Source organism: Neospora caninum, chromosome VIII (assembly GCF_000208865.1).
Source record: "Neospora caninum Liverpool complete genome, chromosome VIII".
NCBI lineage: Eukaryota > Apicomplexa > Conoidasida > Eucoccidiorida > Sarcocystidae > Neospora > Neospora caninum.
Window position 1 is genome coordinate 4,671,099 of NC_018395.1, and position 19,343 is coordinate 4,690,441.

The following is a 19,343-nucleotide window of genomic DNA, read 5'->3' on the forward strand; positions in this document are numbered from 1 at the left end:
ATGAAGCCTCTCACCGTGCCCACACTGCGCTCACCTTATAGACCGCGTTATCGTGGTTGTCGTCGTAGTGTTCTTCTCGTTTTTTCGTTTCTGGCACTTCTGAGACATGCAGAGTGCTCAACCCACTGCCCCCCCTCTCCAGTTGTCCCTCTTTTCCAAATAGGTGTTCTCCCTTTCTCTCTCTTTTTTTTCGTTTTTCCTTCTCCTTTTCCTTCCTTTTATTCGGCGCCTCTCCATGCCGAAGCCGTCGCCGCTCCTCTGGAGAACGGCCGCCTCAAACCGACTAGGTCGTCTCTCTCCCATGTCTCTGCCTGGACACCAACGGCACGAAACCCGTCGCTGTACCCTTCTTCTGTCCACCCCAGGCCTTCCCCAGTGCAATTTGCTCGTGGGTCTCGCCACGCGTCTGTACTGCCCCACGCCGATCTGACTACACCACATGCGAACTCTGTCTCGTCTGTTTTTGTTGCTTCTCCGTCTACTTCCTTTTCCTGTCTTTCTCTCCAGAGCGGCCGTCGACCCTCAGCGTTCGTGCACCTCTCGAACGAGCAGGAACTGAAACGCAATTTCCGCTCACGCCACCTCTCGCTTCCGCTGTCTCCCCGTGGTGCTTCTTTGTCTGTAACCTCCTCGGCCCTCTTCTCGGCAGTCCCTCCTCCCCCTGGCTCGCCGCAGGCCTTCCACGCTCCTCTCGCGTTCGTCTCCCCTTCCGCTCCTCGCCTTTCGAATGCACCCTTCCCAGGCCGCTCAAGGCGTACGCTGGACCTTCCTTTCTCTTCACCAGTCTCTCTGTCTCCTGAGGTGTCTCTTTCTCCGCCGTCTTCGTCTTCAGTTTCGTCTTCCTTGCGTTCTTCTTCTGGAGCCGCGCCGGCGTGGCTACCGTATGGCCTCCCGGAGCGTCTGCCCGAGCCGCTGGGGCGAAGCTCGAGTGTGGAGGCCCTCCAGAAGGCAAAGGAACATTTCCTAGGATTGCTGGAGGGAGGCGAACTAACGCCAGCCTCCGACGAACGGTCACGAGAGCCCGAGGGAAGCGGACAAACGTCGGAAGTCGCTTCTTCGCCGCGCTTGACTGAAAAGCATACACGCATCTTTTCGAACTTTGCGGAAATCTACGCGCGAGAAGCAGCGAAATCCGGACAACTGACGGCCCAGGAATACGTCGACATCCTCTCGTAAGGCCGAGTTGGAGACAAATAAGTGTCCTCGCGTATCCGTACGCTGCCAATCGCCTTCCATACATTATATATATGTGTATACTTACACACGCGTCTCTATGCACACATACACTAACCGGCATATAAATGCAGGGAGAGACAGAGAGAATGCTAGTGGGAAGCACCAGATGATTGCAGAACCTGACAGCGAGGTGACAACCTGGGGCGAGCCCGTTCGTGGACCAGGCAGTCGGACCACCACTTTGTTCGTTCTTGAAGCTCCAAAGCATTTTTTGTTCTCTTGGCTGTGGCATGCCGGAGCAGTGTCTTGCGTCCTCGGTTTGTAGTTGTTTCGAGAAAGAAGCCACCATGTTCAGCGCTCTCTGTCGAAGCTGGTGGCTGCGTGCATACTTCGGTGTGACCGTCTATCGCTTGTTTGGGCTTGCCGGCTCGGCAGTCTTCTCGAGGCGTCGAAGCGGCGTCTCGCGCGCCTCCAGCTGACACACCGAACTCCTGACCCGTCGTGTGTGCTTTGTTCGCCGTCGCGTTCTTACTGCCTCTTCAGAAGCCTCTGGCAGTTAGCGTGGAAATACGCAGGTTATCCGTTTACCCCCTACCACCCAGCACTTGAGACGCCCTTCAATTTTGCGGAGTGGTCCACACGGCTCTGGCGGCCTCTCGTGTTCTTGCCGACGAGCAAAATCGTCGTTCCCCCGCCTTCGGCTTCCCCGGAGTTCGCTTCGCCTCTCGGGAGCATCAACGAACGCCTCGCAGCAGGAGAAAACGTCGTTTTCCTCTCGAACCACCAGACCGAGCCTGATCCGCAAGTGGTCAAACTGGTCTTCGAACACCTCGGGGAAAGCGCCCTCGCTGACAAAATTGTCTTTGTCGCAGGCCACAAGTAAGGAACGCACATAGGCGCTGCCTCGCCTTTATATCTCTTTATATATATACATATACATACATATATATATATATATACATATATTTATTTATTTATTTACATATACATATATATATATATATACAGATATATACGTACCGATCTTGAATCGGAGAAGAACGGTTTCGACGATCCCGAGTAAGAGGTACGTCCATTGCTGCGGCGAGTTATTGCTCGACCCCGCTCTCTCCGAGTGTCTCGCCTCTTGATGTTTGGGTCCTTTTGTGCGTCAGAGTGCGTGAAGATCGTCTCTCCACACCCTTTTCCTTGGCATGCAACTTGCTTTGCGTCCACTCGAAAAAGCACCTGACGCACCCCGATTTGTCCGCTGAGGAGAAGCATGAGAAGCAGCGCGAGAACCTCGCTGCCATGGGCGCTCTCCAGCAACTGCTGGAAGAAGGAGGGAGCGTGATTTGGGTCGCCCCTAGCGGCGGCCGAGACCGGCAAGACGCGAAAGGAGTGTTCAGCCAGCCGGACCCGTTTGACGTGAAGACCGTCCAGATGTTTAGGTTGCTCGCGAAGAAAATTCGGCAGGGGCCTCGAGGAGCAACTACCCACTTTATCCCGATGGCGCTCTTCACTGCGCCGATTTGCCCTCCGCCCAAGCAGGTAGGTCTTCCCCGGCGGAGACGGCGCAGAGAGAAAGGGAAGACGGCGAATCGAAAGAGACAGTTCAGGGGCGACATCGGTCAGGCTGCGGCCGCCCTCGCGCACGCCACCGCCAAGCCCTGATTTGCCGGAGTCTTCGTGGACCTAGACTGGCCATAGGCAGAGAAGAGAGGGGAAGTGAGAGACAGCGAGGAACGCACGGAAACTCTGACTCTGCCCAAGGTAGCACCAACAATGACATGACTGAAATGGTTAGCAGGAAGTATAAATAGACCGTTGCCACATCCATTTTCGTTAATATAAATAAATAGAATTAAGTATTTCGTACAGACTAACTTCCGGAAGGAGACTACCAAAGTGAATAGCTTGTATCGGTACATCCAGGAGCATAGCGTTATATTCGATGATCTTATGGGTTCACATTGGTATAAATCAAATTGAGTATGGTGGCTGTGGTGGTGCTTCGTGCCGCACAAAGGGAGGGCTTTTGCCCTTGGTGCACTTCCAAGTTGATCTGGTTGACATCGCCACCGGGGAGCGGACGCGTGGAGCGCGTCCAGGACACGGCTGGATCGGAATGCTCCTTTCACAGCGTCCTCGCCGTCGGTTAGCAGCATGCAGGAAACAGACATGTTTTCATTTCACCACTCTCTCCTCTTTCCAGAGCGTCGTGCGAAACGTGCCCGCTCTGTGGTTCCAGCTGTGCTTTTGTCTCCATACTGTACACGAAGCCTAGAGCTTCAAGAACCCTGCAATGGGCCGTGCTCGTGAATCGAAGATTTCTCGCTGCATTTTGAATGGCAACTGAAGCATGTATCTCAGCAGTTTGAGAGAGACGTGCGTTTCCGTTTTCGGCTGTTCTGGGTAGTTCTGTGTTGTGTTTGGGGTCTTCCTTGCCACCGCCAGCCGTGTCCTCGAGTTTTGCCTTTGAATTGTTTTCAGTAGGTTTCCCTTTTTCCTTCGTGTCGTGCATACAGGTGGAGACGTCATTGGGAGAAGCGCGTTCGTGCGCCTTCAGCCCCGTAGGTGTTGCCATTGGTGAATCGGTAACCGACGAGGAGGCGCTGAGCCACGAGGATTTCGCGCGAAAAGCGGAGGCCGAGACCAAGCGTCTCTATAAACTGATCACTCCGCGTTTTGAATAGGCATTGATGGAGCCGGGCGGGAAAAGCAGAGAACAAGGCATTTGCTCCGGCCGTTCGATCGTTCTAACTCGCTGACGCTTTTCACCAGGCGACGTGCAAGTCGATTCAAGACAGCCCAAGCTGAGACGAAACAGCCTGTCGTTGCAGCTTCGCGTTTTGCATGTGGGACCAGAATCTCAAAACGTACTCAAAACCCCCGGAAAAAACTATGCGTGTTTCTCTACCTCGGAAACTAGGTGCCAACCACCTCGGTGCACTTCTTGCGGTACGCGACTGAAGAGAAAAACAGAGAGGTTCTTGCATGTCCACACGCGCAACCTAGAAGCTGAGATTGAAAACGGAATAGGTGCCTCTCGCTCACCGTCGGTGCGCCAGGAGTGTGCAGCTGAAAAAACCTAATCTGGCTTTTTCATCAAGTCTCAATTCACAAAGGTAGCAATGAGCCCTGTGTAGTTACACCTGCCGAGACCCGCTGGCCAGTTCTCTCTCTGCAGGTCCACCCTCGAAAGTACCTCTTTAGATGAACAGCCACAGGGCGATCGGTCTTTTTTCGCATCGCGTCCTCTTTTCTCAGTCGCTCCTGTCAGTCGACTCCTGTGCCGCTCGCGGCAGGCATGCAGCCTTGTTCGCGCCACGGAACGGGTTTAAGAATGACTGGTGTTCCACTTGCGAATTCTACGAGTTCAGTTAAGAACAAACACCTACCCTGGCCTTGGTTCCGGGCGTTCCTGGGAGGGTGGGAACGGAGCTTCGAACCTCTCCGCGACCTGAAGCATTTCAGGGTCGTGGAGAAAAGATTAAACCGCTATAGAAAAACACTCTTTCAGGAGCCAGGAATACGGCTAATGGTGACCGGGACACCATGCCGCGCAAAAGGCGGAAAGTGAATTGCCTGCCGCCGGGGGTGTTACCTGCGCCTGGGTAGAAAGACAGGGGAAAGCAGTCTCATGCGTCCTCTCTCGATCTGTCTTATCAGCGCTGTTTCGGATACTAGTCCGGACTGAAGATACTCAGACGTGTATTTTTGTCGCGGCGATAACACAAGGATGGGGGACTAGTGCACCCACGCAAAACGTTATTGCACGTGTCCGCACACATATCCCCAGAACCAGGGCGACACTTAAACTGGTTTTTTACCACTTCGTTGTTGCCATCTGTGAACAGACTTCTGTGTCAGGGCGCCCGCCAGTGGTTCTCTTAGTCACACAATCTCCGAATTAGGTAGACGCATATCAGCCTGTCTCTGCATGCATGCAAATACCATATGCAGAGTAAATGGGGTGGACGAGAGATGCGGCGCACCAAGAAAATGCCTGTCAATGTCTGAGTCATACGAATCACGGGAGAACTGTGTCTACTGGGCGGCTAACCCGCAAACTACGTCCGGGCTGGGCCAGTCTAGTTCTGGGCAGTTTGTAGACGAGAAAGACAGATCTGAGGATATCCCTTTTGGCTCTTCTTGAAGAGTAGCATTCTCAGCGTCTATCGCTGCTCTGCACTGAGAAGAGAAAAAGCAAAAGCGACGTCACGGCCCGCCGCGCGACCCTAATCCAGTCGCGCGCGCACGTGCTGTAGCTCGTGTCTCGAGGCACATGAACACCGCCGCGGGCGGATCACCTCGGGAGTCTCCTTAGTTGGCTTGCCGCACAATGTATGCAATCAAATGCACTGCTAGATGAGGTCAGACATGAAAAGTGCAGATATCTGACGAATGAACGTATATATACAATATGTACAGATTACCGTAAGCAGATACGGATGTGCAGGAGCAGAGACATGTGACCGTGGTTTGCTCGGAGGCTGGCGACTGTGCCTCGTGTTTCCAGCTCTCTGCTTCACCTCATTTGGTTGTCTTGCTCTCAGTCGCTCGGCTGTGAGTTGTTCGCCGAATCAAGCGTGTGTGTATTGGACTGCTTGCCTTTTTCCGGAAGTTCACCCGACCGTCACCGTTGTGTCGGCCTAATATCGCGCATGCAGAGTTTTGGCGCGCGATCGCTCGTGTGCTGGCCCGTCTTTTCTCACTTTCAGCCACCTACCTGGAAAACGCGGCGAGAGAAACACACCCCCCAAGCAAGAGGGCCTCCCTCCAGGCAGACGTTCCGTTTTGATGTCTTTTTAGCGGTCTTCCCTCGGAACCTTGCCTTCGTCTTTCGACCGCTCCCTCTCTTTTCGCTGCAGGCACCTCACAGAGGGGCTGACGAAAAAGGAACGGAAAAAGCCTCGCCATCGACACAAACGCATGGTCTCGAGACGGCGCCGAGGCAGTTCGCTTTCGGCCCGGCTGATGTGTGCCGATTTCTCGAGCTCTTTCTACTCGTTTCGTGCCAGTGGAATCGATAGGCGGTTTGCTTTCGCATTCTCTGTGAAAATCTGCGGGTGGCTGTGAGCCTCTTCAGCGCCTCCTTCTCTCCCCGCTTAGCCAGCCCAAGTCGGGAACGGAACGCCCGAGATGTTCCGCGCGGTCCTCTGCTTTCTCTCCGTTTTCCCCTTGTTTTTCTTCTCCGTTCCCGTTTTTCGTTTCTTCCGCGCCTCCTCTTTCTGTGTGCGCGATGGAGGACGGCGACTTCTTCGGTCCTGACGATGTGGACGCCCTTCTGCGCGAGGCCGAGGCCTTTGAAGAGCCAGACGAGGACCTGCCTTTCCTTGTCTCTTCTTCTTCTTCCTCTTCTTCGTCTCGTCTTGTCGATTCGCATGTGGCGCCATCTGCCGATGTCGATTCTTCTCCGGCGCGTCAAAAGCGAGGGGCTGAAGAGCGCCTTGAGCGGGCCCAGCGCGAACGACTTCGCCGAGAAAATCCAGTGTTACGGCCTCTGGACGCGCCGCGGGAAGTCATTGACTGCGATGAAGAGCAGCTTTCACCCGCTCCTTCCCCTCCTGCAAAACGCTTCAGAGGCCACGAGGGGACGGAAGCATCCACGGCGCCTGCCACTTCCGCGTCTTCGGAACTGCGCAGAGACCCAGCCGAGACCGAAGACGTCGATGCGCTGCTGACCTCGTCCTACGGCCCCCTTGCTTTCGGATTCGACGACTGGGGAGATGTCCCCTCTATAACTCACTGGTCGGCCAGCGAGCGCACCGCCCGGCTCCGTAAACCCGCTGCGGCGTCGCTTTCCGCCTGCAGCGCCGAGTTCTTCGCGAGTCCTCACGACTTGCGCGACCGTGTCTACCGTTCCGCTCTCGACCTTAAACGTCTTGCACTGCCAGCGCTCTCCTTCTCGTCTCTCCTGCCCCCGTCCGGCCTCGCCTCTCTCGCTTCGCGCTCTGCGCCCTCGTCCTCCGAATCCGGCGAAGCAGCACCCGCGCGGGAAATCCCCGCAGCGGGCTCGTCGGCCGCCAGGGCCTTCGCGGCTGCATGCAGTCTCCATGGCCAGCAGGAGTCGATTCGCGTCTTTCCCGTCGATGTCCGCGGCGGCGGAATCCCTTTCTTCCTGTCCGTCTTCTCGCCGCAGGAGGAGCAACGCAGGCAACGCGCGACGGCCCGAGCTTGCGGCTCAGCTGGCGCGTACGGCGAGGACGAAACGGCGGGGCAAAACGACAGAACAAGGCACAGCCGGAGAAGAACCCTCCGCAGGCCGATACAGGAGATCCTCAGGTCAGTGGAAACCCCTGGAACGCTGCGTGCGCGGCAATTCACATGTCCAAGAAAACACACACAGGGCGCGATGTCGCTCCTAGGACTCACGCAGATCCAGAAACCTCGTGCGCCTGGGTGGAGGTTCGCCTTGCAGCCGTCTTCGTCCTCAGGAGCCGCGCGCTTTCACTCGCCTGCGCAGTGCACCGAAGAAGAGTGTCTCCACCGTTTTCGCCCCGTTTTTTGCATGCCTTTGCCTCATAGTCGCGGAGAGTCTTCCTGTGGGGCTCCTGGTTTCTACTCACTGGTGTCTGTGTCGCGATTTTGGTAAATCGACAGTTCATGTCGCTACGCCTAACAAGTAGAGGTGTATCTCAAAACACTCCAGGACCGGCCTGTCGCCCTCTGCAAGCGTTACACCTCCACCGTCTGGCCACCCCCTGCGGAGGGGGTTAAACACTTGGAGAGAGGCGAACGAGATCTGAACCGCTGCGGGGAGTGTCGTGCCTGGTTCGCACGTTTGTGAACACCGTTCCTGCAGCGCGCGAGGACCCCGCCAAATACGCAACGTTCGCCGTAGGTCGCCCCTTCTCTAATCTCTTTTCTCCCACTGTCCTTTCTCGATCTCCAGAGAAGCCATGGAGGAAGAAGCCGCTGAGGCTGCAGAGAAGGCGGCAGAGGCGGCTGAAGAGGAGGCAGGCGTTTCCGACTTTCCTTCGTGGACTGCGAAGAGGCGCGACGCCGAGCAAGGTCGACGGCGCGACGGCGTGCGGCAGTGGACGGAGAAGTACAGAGCGAGAAAGTGAGAACGGAGACAGGCGAAAAGGACGAAAAACAACGGGCGCAATGGGAGAGAAGGAACACGGCGCGAAAGAGCAAAGCCACGCTGCACACACGAGCCAAGACAGAGAGAAAGGCGACCGGGGAACCCACCCCTCCGGGGTCTCCACGTGGTTTTGTCAGGTCGGCCTCTGGGTGAGAACGCCCTGACGCCGTCTCCCTCTCTCTTTTCTCTGCGTTCTCTCTTTATCGGGGCGGCGAGCGCGGCGCCGTCGCGGGGTTGTGCTGGGACTGCTGCCAGGTTTTCGGCGACCGGCGCATGCAGTGGATCTTGCGTCTTTGTCCTGCAGGGTAGTTGATCTCCTCAGCCCGCCAGCGACGAACCGAAGCGTCCTCGTGTGGCTGCACCAGTGGCAGCAGCGGCTCCAGAGGCGGGGAAAGGACAAGAAGGTCGGAACGAGGGGCGAGGAAGGCGGCGAGAACGAGGAGACAGAGAGGCGCCGCAAGTTGCTGAAGGGGAACAAAGAAAGCGACGCTGGACGAGGCTCGAAGCGGAGGCTCGAGGGCACGGAGGATGACGAGAACCTGCCTCGAGTGAGCGAGGACGAAAACACGCGTTGCTGAGGGGCGCCAGACTGCATGCGACATTCTGCGTGAAACGCCTCCGCGACTCAGCGTCAACTCGAAAGCCGGGAAGACAGAGCGAGAAGCCGGCAGTGGAGCAACGACGTGTAGCGAGTGGAAATGATGGAAACTGCGCACCCGGGAGACAGAACATGGACAAGACGTAGACACACTCCACAAGCCTCGACCGAAAACCTCAGTTCGCGTACACCTCGTGTCTTCCTGGACTTCTTTGTCTGCTGTGTGCTGCCTCTTCTTTCTTGTTTCTCTCTCTTTTCGCTCTCGCTCATCCGCTCTGCGTTCCCGTCCCGCGCCTCTATCTTTTTCTCCTCAGTCGCTTTCCTTTCTCGGTTTGTGATCGCAGATTCTTCTCATCGGCGGCGCCCCAGGCATCGGAAAGACGACGCTCGCTCACGTCTGTGCCCGGCACTTTGGCTTCGACGTGGTCGAGGTGAACGGCAGCGACGACCGGTCTCGGGCCACGCTGCTGCCGCTCGTGATGAATTGCGTAACGGGCGCGGACAGTTTCTTCCACGCGAAAAAAGACAAGAAGGCGACTTCCCGCGGCGCGTCGTCGAGCGGCGAGAAGGGCCGGGAGACCAACGGAGCCGAGCGCGCCGTGTGCGAGAGAAGCAAGAAACCGATTCTGCTCGTAATAGACGAGATCGACGGAGCGGCCGCCGCATCCGGCGAAGGCGCGGAATCCGTCGTGGAGGTGATTGCGCGTCTCGTCAAGAAAAAAGACGCAAAAGGAAAACCCTTCATCAAGAGGTAAGCGGGGCTTCACAAGGTGGGCGACGCTCGCAGGCCGTTCCGTTGGCCTCGCCTCTCGTTGGTCCGAACGAAGCGAAGAATGCAGAACAGCGAGTCAAAGTTAAGACATACACCTCGACAAGGAGCACTCGACACCGTGACATACTGAACCCGGAGCGTTATATATTCGATAGGACACGGGAACGTCTGTGCACCAGTCTACATGTTGGGGTTTCGAAAGGCGTGCGAAGGGTAGTGTCTTCTGAGAGATTTAGCACCGAGACACAAAGAGGTGCGGGGGGCTAGGTTGCTCTTTGCGCAGAGCCCCGAGTCGTTTTCATCGCTTTCGTCTTGCTCAGTTTTGCGTTTGGATTTCCTTCGGTCTGTGAACAGGCCGGTGATTTGCATCTGCATCGACTTGTACGCTCGCGTTCTTCGACCGCTCCGAGAAGCTGCGCAGATCCTGAATTTGAATCCGCCCCCCCGCAACGTGCTTGCGGAGAGACTGGCCGAGATTCTGAAGGAAAACCAGTTGACCGCGGACCGCCATCTCCTCGAGCAACTCATTGACATCTTCGAGGGAGACGTGCGAGCCTGCATCAACGCGCTCGACTTCCTGTCGAGGTCAGGAAACGGACAGCGACGACCAAAGTTTTGGATCTCTCATCTGTCGGGAGGCCCGACACAGCGCCTTCACCACTAGACCGATAGGGCAGCAGGGATCAAGTAGAGGGAGATGCGACACTCGTTTCTCAAATATATATATATATATATATATATATGTAAAGGTAGACAGCTATGGGGGCATATCTTTCGCCAAGGACTAGAGGGATTGCATGTGGACTTGTCGACTTGTGTGTTGCTCTACGAGTCGCGAGCTCCCCTCTCTTCACAAACGCTGAAGGTGTCTCGTGCACTGTATATGTATATACACGTTTTTATTTGTGCTGGTGAAGTAGGCGGCGGCGCGAGGGGAAGATGAAACGTCTGTGGAGAATGAAGTCATGTGCCAGAGGAGTCGTTTGAGGCAGCTATGGAGAGAAGAGTTGCCGTTGTTTGTCTTTTCCCAGGAAGTCGCTGACCGCTGGCGTTCGGGAATTGCGACAAGAAGATCTCGAGCTCTGTGCGATTGGAAAAGACCGAGAGAAACATGTCCAAGACTTTGTCCGCTTTGTCTTCACTCCGCCTTCGTAAGTCCACCATTTTGTGCCTGTGACTGTCCTGCTCGGACCTTCTTCGTTCGTTTCTGCGTCGTTCTTTGTCCTTGGCGTTTGTTGGTGCTTCCTGTTCCCTTTCCGCTTCTGCCTTTGTTTCGTTTGTCCCTCCTTCTCTCCCTGTGTTCTGGCTTCGTATATTCGGGCGTCCCGCAGCTGGTGGTGCCAGCCTAGAAGTAGGCGCGCGAAGAGATCTGCGTTCCTTTGAATGCTCTCCAAAGTGTTTGGCCTTGTCCCGCGGACTGTGGCTGCTCGGCAGCGTCGCGACCTCGCCCTCACTTGTCTCCGGACTCGCTGGCGTCCCCTCCAGCTCGTCTCGAACCGAGCGCTGTGCGAGGCCTTTGCCGCACACAGCCGGTTTTTTTTGTTCCTGGGGTGTTCTCGCCTCTCTGCGTTTTGCGTTAGAGTGTGCAGCCTCCTTTTGTTTCTGTTTTCTGTGTGTTCTTTAGGCGGTCGCAGGCGCCTCTTGGACCGGCCGTCGACGGCTTCTTGCCGAAACCGAAGGTCCCTTCTTTCCTCGAAACGTTCGATTCGCTCGCCCCCGCCGTCGACTCCCACTTGGCGCCGTCCCTTCTTCAAGAGAGCTTCACTCAGGTGAACTTTGTCCCCTGTGTGTGCCTGTCTCCTCCGTGCTTCTCGTGTCCATACTGCAGACAGCCGTAGTCGGACAACGCAAAGAAAGACGCCCATGACACATCACGGGCACCTGTCGGGCCGCACCCTTACCTCCCTGTATTGCGGTCAAGATATACATAAATATATATGAAAAGGTATATATAAATATATATCTACATAAATATAAGTGGATAAGGCCCCTTCCGGATGTTCAGTTCCCAGTTTTATGCATATGGGTATGCGTGCACATAAGTGGAGGTGTCGTGATCGAGGTCGCCACGAGGGCCGAGCTCTTGGGTGATGCAGACTCCGTCGGTTCTGGTTGGATTTTTTCCCCTCTGCCGTTTCGCGATCTTTTTCTCCTAGGTGGTTCACAGCGACTGGACGCTTGACAAAGTGGCTTATGGGACAGGTGAGCATTCGCGTTTTTTCCGGGTTCGTTTGCTTTCGAGAGGCGTGTGCCTCGCGTGGGTCACACGCCGTGTCTGTTTTGGACGAGGCCTCCACCAGGAGCCTGTGAATTGTCTTCCCCAGTTTCTTCCGAGGCCGCTGAGCGCGACTCCTTCCACCGCGGTCTCCGCCATCAAGTCTCAATGTATTGCCTTAGAAATGCTTTATTCTGGAGCTTAAACGCACAGCTTTCCTTTCGCCTGTTTTTGCCTTTTTGTTTCAGAGCTCCTCGCGTTCAGCGACTGCTGTTCGTGTCCCTCGCTCTTGGCGTCTCGGTTTTCTTTCGGCGGAGTCTCGACAGGCGGAAACGCCCCTGCGGCTTCTTCCCACAGCGCGGGGTCTCTGGTGCCTTTCTCGCTCTTCGCCTCGCACTTTTGCGTGTCGGCCTCAACGCAGTCCTTCTTCTACTCTCTCGGGAAAGGCAACGGTGCCGGACCGCTGGTCTCCCCTTCCGTCTGTCTCTATCGATTCTTCCGCAACAAGAAACAAGCCTGTCAGGCGTCCATCGCCTCCGTCGCGTCCTTCGCCGCTCGGCGGCGCCCTCTTTCCGCTTCGGCCGGACCGGCCTCCGCTGCCTCCGCGGCCTCGGCGGAAGGTGAAGGCGGAACTAGCGTAGACGCCTCGACCTCTGCACTGGCGGCGGCAGCCTGCGCGGACTTCCTTCGGCTCTCTTTCGTCCGAGACACAGTCAGCGCGCTCCTCTGGCTAGCCGTCCCAACGCCGCGACACCGAACGGACTTCTCGCGCCTCCCGCCGTTCGCTTCTTTCGCCCTCCCTGAGGCGGGGAGGAGCGCCTCTGGTGGTCGGCGGTTCGACGCGGGCGACGCGGGGAAACCGGCCTTCGGCAAACAGAAGGACGCAGGCGAAGACGGCGAGAAGGACGCGGCGAAGACCGTGTGGAACCGGGCCGGGGCGGCTGAGAACCACAAGCGGCAGATCGTTGATTCCGTTTTCACAGGTACGGGAAAGAGACAAAAACTCCGGCAGAGCCCAAATGGCGAGGGGCTCGCCTCGCGACCGTCGACGCATCAACACTCTCCTTTTTTGCTCACGTCTCCAGCCACATTCTTCACTCGGAGCTGTGCCTCCGGGCTTCGCCGTTCCCGGTGTGTGTTTTCCCTTCCTCGTCCTCGACTTGTTTTGTTTGTGTAGCCGTCTCGCCTGACTCAGTGTCGCACCTCGGCGCGTTCGTGCCTCTGCGTCGCTCTTTCCCGTGCTGGTCTCCGCCGCCAAAGAGCAAGGCTAGACCTTGAGTTGTTATTCCCACATATACGTAGATGGTGTCTCTGCACAAATGAGTAGCCTTCCTGCTCGCTCGGGTCCTCTCACGCGCGTTTTCCACTGTCCCCCTGCGTGTCTCTTCTTCGCAAGATATGCAAAGGCACCACCCCGACAAACCGCTGCCGAGAGTCGCCCTCGGCCCTCTTCATCCTTCGCGGTCGGTCGGCGCAGCGGGCGAGGCCGCGGACGGGTCGGTTCCAGGCAGCAGGGAGCCGCCGAGGCCAGCGAGTGAAGAGGAAATGCCCCTAGGCGTGAGGGTTCTCTCTCGCATGGCTGCTCTCCTGACTGCCTACGGCCTTTCGTTCATCGAGGTTCGCCACGAAAACGACGTAAGCGAAAGCAAAGTGAGAAAGACGGAACGTTTCCACGCGCCAGCGAACAGACACCGCGACGGGCAGACCAAAAACGATGGGGAGAGAGGGAAACGGTCGCGCGGACCGGGCTGGTGCGCGAGTGTTTGTCGTTCCCGAAACGTCTGCAGCGCCTTGTTCGAGGATTTCACTTTGTTTCTCGATTTGCGTCCGACGCTTCCGTCGCCCCCGTTTCATATCGTTGCCACGCCGACTTTTGTGGGCGTTTCCTGTCCCGACCAGGCTGCCGACTTCCCCCAGAAGCGACTGCAGTCCTCGTATCGACTGGAGCCGCCGCTGGATCTCCTGCTGGCTCTGGACGACTGCCGCATGCAGCAGACGAACTACAAGCAGGCACAGCATCGCAGCCGGCAGCGAGGGCCCGCTTTTCCTCCGCACTCTGCGGCGTCTCTCTCTCTTTTCTCTCCGGCCTCTGCGGGTGCGCCTTCTTCGCAGGCGCGTCTGGGGGGCCATTCAGGAGGACGTTCTTCCACCTTCGGTTCGCTGGCTGCGCCCAACAAAAGCGCCGAGGACTGCTTCCTCGCGGCGTTTGTCGTCCCGGTGGTTCACCCCCTTGCCTCGCTCTCCGACCGAGCCTGCAGCCTCCTGATGGAGGCGAAGCGTCTGCTGAATGCCGACGCCTCGCCGTCGCCAAGCGTGCTATTGAAGGAGCACAAAAGCAAGTCCGCACACAAGGGCGAGCACAAAGAGCGAGGCCGAAGGAAGAGTGCCGGCGATCGCGAGGCGCCGTCCGCCAGCAAGAACGGGTCCTCGGCCTTCTCTGTTCTTCTCGAGAAGCGGCGAAGCGACTCCAAGACGACTCTCGCGGCAGCGATCGTTCTCGTGCGAGAAATAGGGTGGATCGCGTTCATGCGTGACGCGGCGAGGAGCAGCAAACTTGCCGCCGCTGGGTTTCCTGCGTTTCCGGCCCGAGCAGGAGAAAAAGAAGGGACGGGTGTATCGAGAAAGCAAGGTCGGGAGAGCGCAAACGGCCTCTCGGGCGGGGCTCACGAGGGGGACTGTGTCCTTGGTGAAGCGGAAGACGGCCTCGGAAGCCCCGGTGGGACAGGGTCAGATGAGAAAGCGCGTCTCTCCTCGCTGCTACCGTTTTCGCAAGGGGCGAAGAAGGGAGAGAACAAGATGGCTGGAGCGCAGGGCGCGAAGCTGCGGCAAAGCCCAGGCAAAGCAGAGGAATCTGGACTGTCCTTCCAGAGGATGAGTTTCAAGGATTTTCTAGCAGAGCAGACGGCAGTGGCTCGTGCGATCAAAAGGTGAGAGACAGGGCGCGACGACACGAGAATATCCTGCCTGCAAGAGAAGTTCCACTCGGCGCGTGAATCCGACGTAGTTGCGGGTTTTTCAAACGCGGTGGTTTTATCCCCGCTGGCTCGGTTCGTTTCCGGCTCCACCTTTGCGGGGCACTGTGACGAGCGGTGTGTTTAAGACTAGTTTACATGCGCTGTTGCCTCCTTCGTTTCTCTTCCCCTTGTTCCCCTGGCCCGAGGGTGGCTGTGCGAGATGCGGGGTTCCGGTTTCGACAGGGAAAAAGTGCAAAATTGGCAAACATAGCCAATCGATTCCTTCATTTTTGTGGTGGTTCGCGATTCCTGTTCGACTTCACCGAGGCTCTGTGTCTCGCTCCTCTGCACTCCTGTCGCTGCAGGTTCGGCTGCGTCATTCACCAACTCCCAGCCTCACAGAAGGCGGGCAAGGACGAGGAGAGAGCTGTCGGCAACTTCGGAACGCGGTCCTTGGTCTTGTGTCTCCTGCAGAGACATCAGAGAGCGAAGGCGAAGAAGGGCGAGAAGGGAGATGGCGCCGCTACCGCCGAGCGTGAAGATCAGGACGAGAAAGAAAATGGAAACGCGGGACAGCCCTTGGAGGGAATTCAGGGACCAGGCGGCAAGGAGGCGAAAGAAGACGGCGTTTCGAGGAAAGAACAGGACAATTTCAGCGTGATTCGCGACATAGCGGATATGTATCGCGCATGCACGAATGGCTATTTCAAGTTCCTGGAAGGCCGCTGCAACGCCGTCGTCCAGGCAGTTGCCGATGATCTGTTTCTATAGAACGCCCACAAGTACCGGCACCGCAACACTCTTCCAAGCTGCGGGAGGTGTGCCGTGAGAGATTCGAACGTTGGCCTTTCTCCTGGCCTCGTTTTTGTCTTCTTGGCCGGGTCCCTTGCCGTTCAGCTGCATGTCCTCTACCCTTTTTATGCTTCTCTGCGCGACACCGTGCAGTGGAGACCAGGGGAGCTCGTCTCCATGTGTTCGTGGCTTCCGTGTAACGCAGTGAGTCACGAGAGCGGCTGGCCACGGGACGTAAAACAAGGTTGAGACGCCACGAGAACAATGTCCACCTCTTCCTTCCTTTTGCTAATTTCACGATGTATTGCTTCAAAAGCTAAGCCGGACTCAGATTTTGCATCAAAAAGCAAAAAGAAAACTAGGCGCGTTTCTCTTTCCGCACCGCAACATGCGTGGTGTCTCTCTGTTTCGAGAACCAAGCGTCAGCAGAGCCAACCGTTTCGTCTCCATGGTTCTGAAGGAACGCTGGGGATGTTCACACGGAAGTTTAAATCCGGCACCATAGGCATTCATACACCTAGCGCGGGCTCAATATGGCTGTACTCTTTGCAGTGCCCGGGTACACGCGATGCTTTTGGAGTCCTCGAAAACAGGATTTCGTCACGTGAACCTGTAAAACGATGGCAGCGAGTCGCTCAGAAACCAGTTGTTGCGGTGTTCAGAGAAACACTCTGGGAGTTTCTCGCCGATATCGAGGCTCTCCACGACGCATCTGCTAGCTTTCCGGGTTGTGGTCACCACCTGTTGCGTCGGACAGCCAGCAGATTCACGAGATATTCCCGGAAAACTCTGAAAGAGACTGATCGCGTCATATTTCTGTACAGTATCTTTTGATGTGGTCGTATCGGTCAACGCGGTGGATTTTCAGTTTTGCTGTTTTTTGCCTTGCGTATACAGTGGAAGGCGTGTATGTACGGCGGTGTGGCCTTCGGCTTCTGAACCTCCATTTCTGCGCGATGCCTTTTGCATGCCGTCTCCCTGGTTCACTGTTCGAAACTTTTCAGCCTAGACGATCACGGCGCCCCACGCTTTCGCATATCGTGTGGAAGAGACTTAGAGTTGCACGCATCGGAGCGTCTCATGCAGACTTCACTGTAGAACAGGAATCGAGATGGCCTACAGGCCACAGAAGGCCGCATCACACGCGGTTATGAAACACATTTCTCGTTTAAACGGACTCGCAGCAACCGAGGGGCTGCTGTCTCTTTCGAGGCGGGCACGTGTTTCCAATCTCCGTGGAAAGGAGTAAAGAATACACGCAAGCTCGCATGCGTTCGGACGGCAGAGAGAGCACGTTCAAGAAACGCGTGGAGAAAATCAGTTTGAAGTCCAGGGGATAGCCGGTATCACGCCTGCCGCCCCGGGAGGCGCCACAGCTCTACACAGGGCGGACGCCAGGAGACTCTCGTAGTCCTTGGACAGCAACGACGCGGCAGCAGCCGGAAGCCTGAAGTCGACAGACGCATAATGCGCAACAGGGGAACGCAAAAGCAGGTTCAAACTGAGATACGCGGCCTCCAGTCGCGCGGGTTTTGTCCTCCCTCATGGATTGACGGTTTAAAGCGTCAGAGAGACGGGCTACCTGTGATTTGCTACCGCGTCCACCTAGGTGTAGCGAAACGTTTCTGCATCTCATCTGCCCTAAGACAGTCAAAGTAAAAAACATGGGACGCGCCACTGTGACCCGTCAGAGAGGTGGCTAGAGATGTCTGAGGCCGGTCAGCTACTTCCCACTTCCTGTCTTGTGAACACCACAAAAAACACTGAACATTTCGGGTCCTTGAGATTCCCAGTCGCTGGGCCTCCTTCCCAGAGTCTCCCGCGTGTTCCGCCAGCTCACCCTCCAGCAGCCACCCGCAGCGGCCTTTCCGGTTCAGCCTCCTCAACTCGGGAGGAGCCTCCGCGGCGAGACACTTCAAGGTTCGGCTCCTTCTCATCTCGTCGACCGTCTCTTCTCGCTCCGTTCTCATCTGTGCCTCTGCTGTGACAGCGGCTGCTTATTGAATTTCGAGACGTGACGCCGTCGCTTGCTACTCCCCCTCGGCCATCAGGAGCGCCCGCGCCGCCGCACTCTCTTCGCGTCGCGCCTTCCCGGCCAGGCTTGCCAGCCTCGGAGTGTGCCGGTGGGGAGGCACCGGAGCTAGGATCCTGTGCAGCTGTGCCGTCCTCTCTGGGTCTCCGAGCTTTTTGTCCAAACAGTTTGGAAGAAAGTCCCAAGGACACTTCATCGACGGGTGACGTTGTGGGTGGCCCAAGTGGAGCCGACCGCAAGGTTACGGAGCCCGCGCCTCGTGCAGGATTCGCGTCTGCGTTCTTCGAGAACGTGGTGGTGCTCCTACCTGCGCGAGACGCCGCAGAATCCAGTCGCGGAGACGCCTTGTTCAGCAAAAACGTCCGGTCGTGAAGACTCTTTGTGGCTGGCAGTGGAGCTTCCGACAAAGGCAGACTCGCCGAAGGCGAACCTAGGGACGCGCCTGCTTCGGACGCGTCGCGCTCACCTCGCCATGTCTTGATTACGGCTCCGCAGGAAGGACCGGCAACGTCTCTGGAATCGAGGAAGGAGGACCGGGGAAGAGACCGTCCAGCAGAGAACCTTGAGGGCGGCGAAGGATGTCCCGCTGGTCGGCGCCCAGACGGGTGTCCTGAATCGCTAGGGGACGAAACACCATCAAGACGCAACTGGAGCAAAAACCGGGAAAGACTGCCTTCGCCGATCATACGAAGAAGTCCTCCGTCTTCTGCGATATCCATCGACGTTTGCAACGCATCAGAACACTGAGGAACTCCAAAGCTCGCGTTCGACGGGGTCTCCACACGGTTTTTCTGCTGAGGCAACGGCGTCATGGCAAAATGAACGCGCCAATGCAGGTAAGCCCAGTTGAGCAAGCTTGCGTTGTGTGCAGACATGGCGCGCTTGAGCGCAAAAAACAGGCACATTGCGGAGGCGCGACGCTGCCGAGCCACTGCTTCCCCGCATTGGTCCAACACAGTCGAAACGAAGAGCGCGAGATTTCTGTAACCCACGGGATTCTCTTGGGGAGACGGCAGTGAACAGTCGGATCCGACAGGGGTACCCGACGAACAACAGCGGTCCGTTGCAGATTTGGACGCAACGTGACCGGGGGACTGACTTGACGTCTTTTGTGAATGACAACTCGAAGGTCGGGCAGGCGATCCTGCGGCATCCCTGCATAGCTGTGCGCTCTGCGCTGCAGCCACCGCCTCCGGACCTTGGCGGGGGAGTTGTTCGTCTGACTGACCTACGTCGTCCCCGGACACTTTAGTTGAACGTGGTCCGTCATCGCCACTATCGTGCACCGTGGATGGCGCTTCTCGCACAACGCAGCAGTCTGGGTTCGAACCCTGGCTTTCGCCAAACGCCGCTTCGGTAGATGGCAACATAGCTGGGACGCTTCCCCTGATGCCACAGTCAACAGGCCGCGATTCTCCAGTTTTTCGCAGTGACCCAGAATAACATGCATCTGCATGAGGCAACCCCGACACAGGAGAAGGACAGAGTTCTGATGCGGAAAGGGAATCCATTGGCATCTCAGCATATCCGCATGTCGGTGCGTCGCAGGTTGCTTCGCTGCCATAGTCTACCCCCTCCGACGATGAAGAGGTTACAGGCGTCCCCGATCGGCCATCCCAAGGACGGAGTAACTCCATAATGCCACACGCCCAGCTCTAGAGGGGAAGAAAATGGAGAGTGACCGGAGAAGAGCGCGACGGTACTTCCGCAAAAGGACCGGAGTTCCGGGGGA

General features: G+C 57.0%; 3 protein-coding genes across 3 annotated transcripts; 2 read left to right on the top strand and 1 right to left on the bottom strand.

Annotated features, from left to right (window-relative positions):
- NCLIV_035870 (putative glycerol-3-phosphate acyltransferase) lies at nucleotides 1–3,851 on the top strand (the record flags this gene model as incomplete). Its single annotated transcript, XM_003883789.1, has 4 exons — nucleotides 1–1,172; nucleotides 1,720–2,055; nucleotides 2,331–2,706; nucleotides 3,684–3,851. 4 exons carry the CDS (start codon nucleotides 1–3, stop codon nucleotides 3,849–3,851), a joined length of 2,052 nt encoding a protein of 683 aa, XP_003883838.1.
- Nucleotides 3,852–6,400: 2,549 nt separating this feature from the next.
- NCLIV_035880 (putative ATPase, AAA family domain-containing protein) lies at nucleotides 6,401–15,558 on the top strand (the record flags this gene model as incomplete). The annotated part of the gene is made up of 12 exons (XM_003883790.1): nucleotides 6,401–7,443; nucleotides 8,054–8,224; nucleotides 8,553–8,796; nucleotides 9,191–9,597; nucleotides 9,973–10,203; nucleotides 10,650–10,769; nucleotides 11,243–11,387; nucleotides 11,775–11,820; nucleotides 12,082–12,816; nucleotides 13,230–13,483; nucleotides 13,733–14,760; nucleotides 15,153–15,558. The coding sequence occupies 12 exons, from the start codon at nucleotides 6,401–6,403 to the stop codon at nucleotides 15,556–15,558; spliced, it is 4,830 nt and encodes a 1,609-aa protein (XP_003883839.1).
- A 1,338-nt stretch (nucleotides 15,559–16,896) lies between these two features.
- On the bottom strand, nucleotides 16,897–19,128 carry NCLIV_035890 (conserved hypothetical protein; the record flags this gene model as incomplete). The annotated part of the gene is made up of 2 exons (XM_003883791.1): nucleotides 16,897–17,026; nucleotides 17,444–19,128. The coding sequence occupies 2 exons, from the start codon at nucleotides 19,126–19,128 to the stop codon at nucleotides 16,897–16,899; spliced, it is 1,815 nt and encodes a 604-aa protein (XP_003883840.1).
- Between the last annotated feature and the right edge of the window lie 215 nt (nucleotides 19,129–19,343).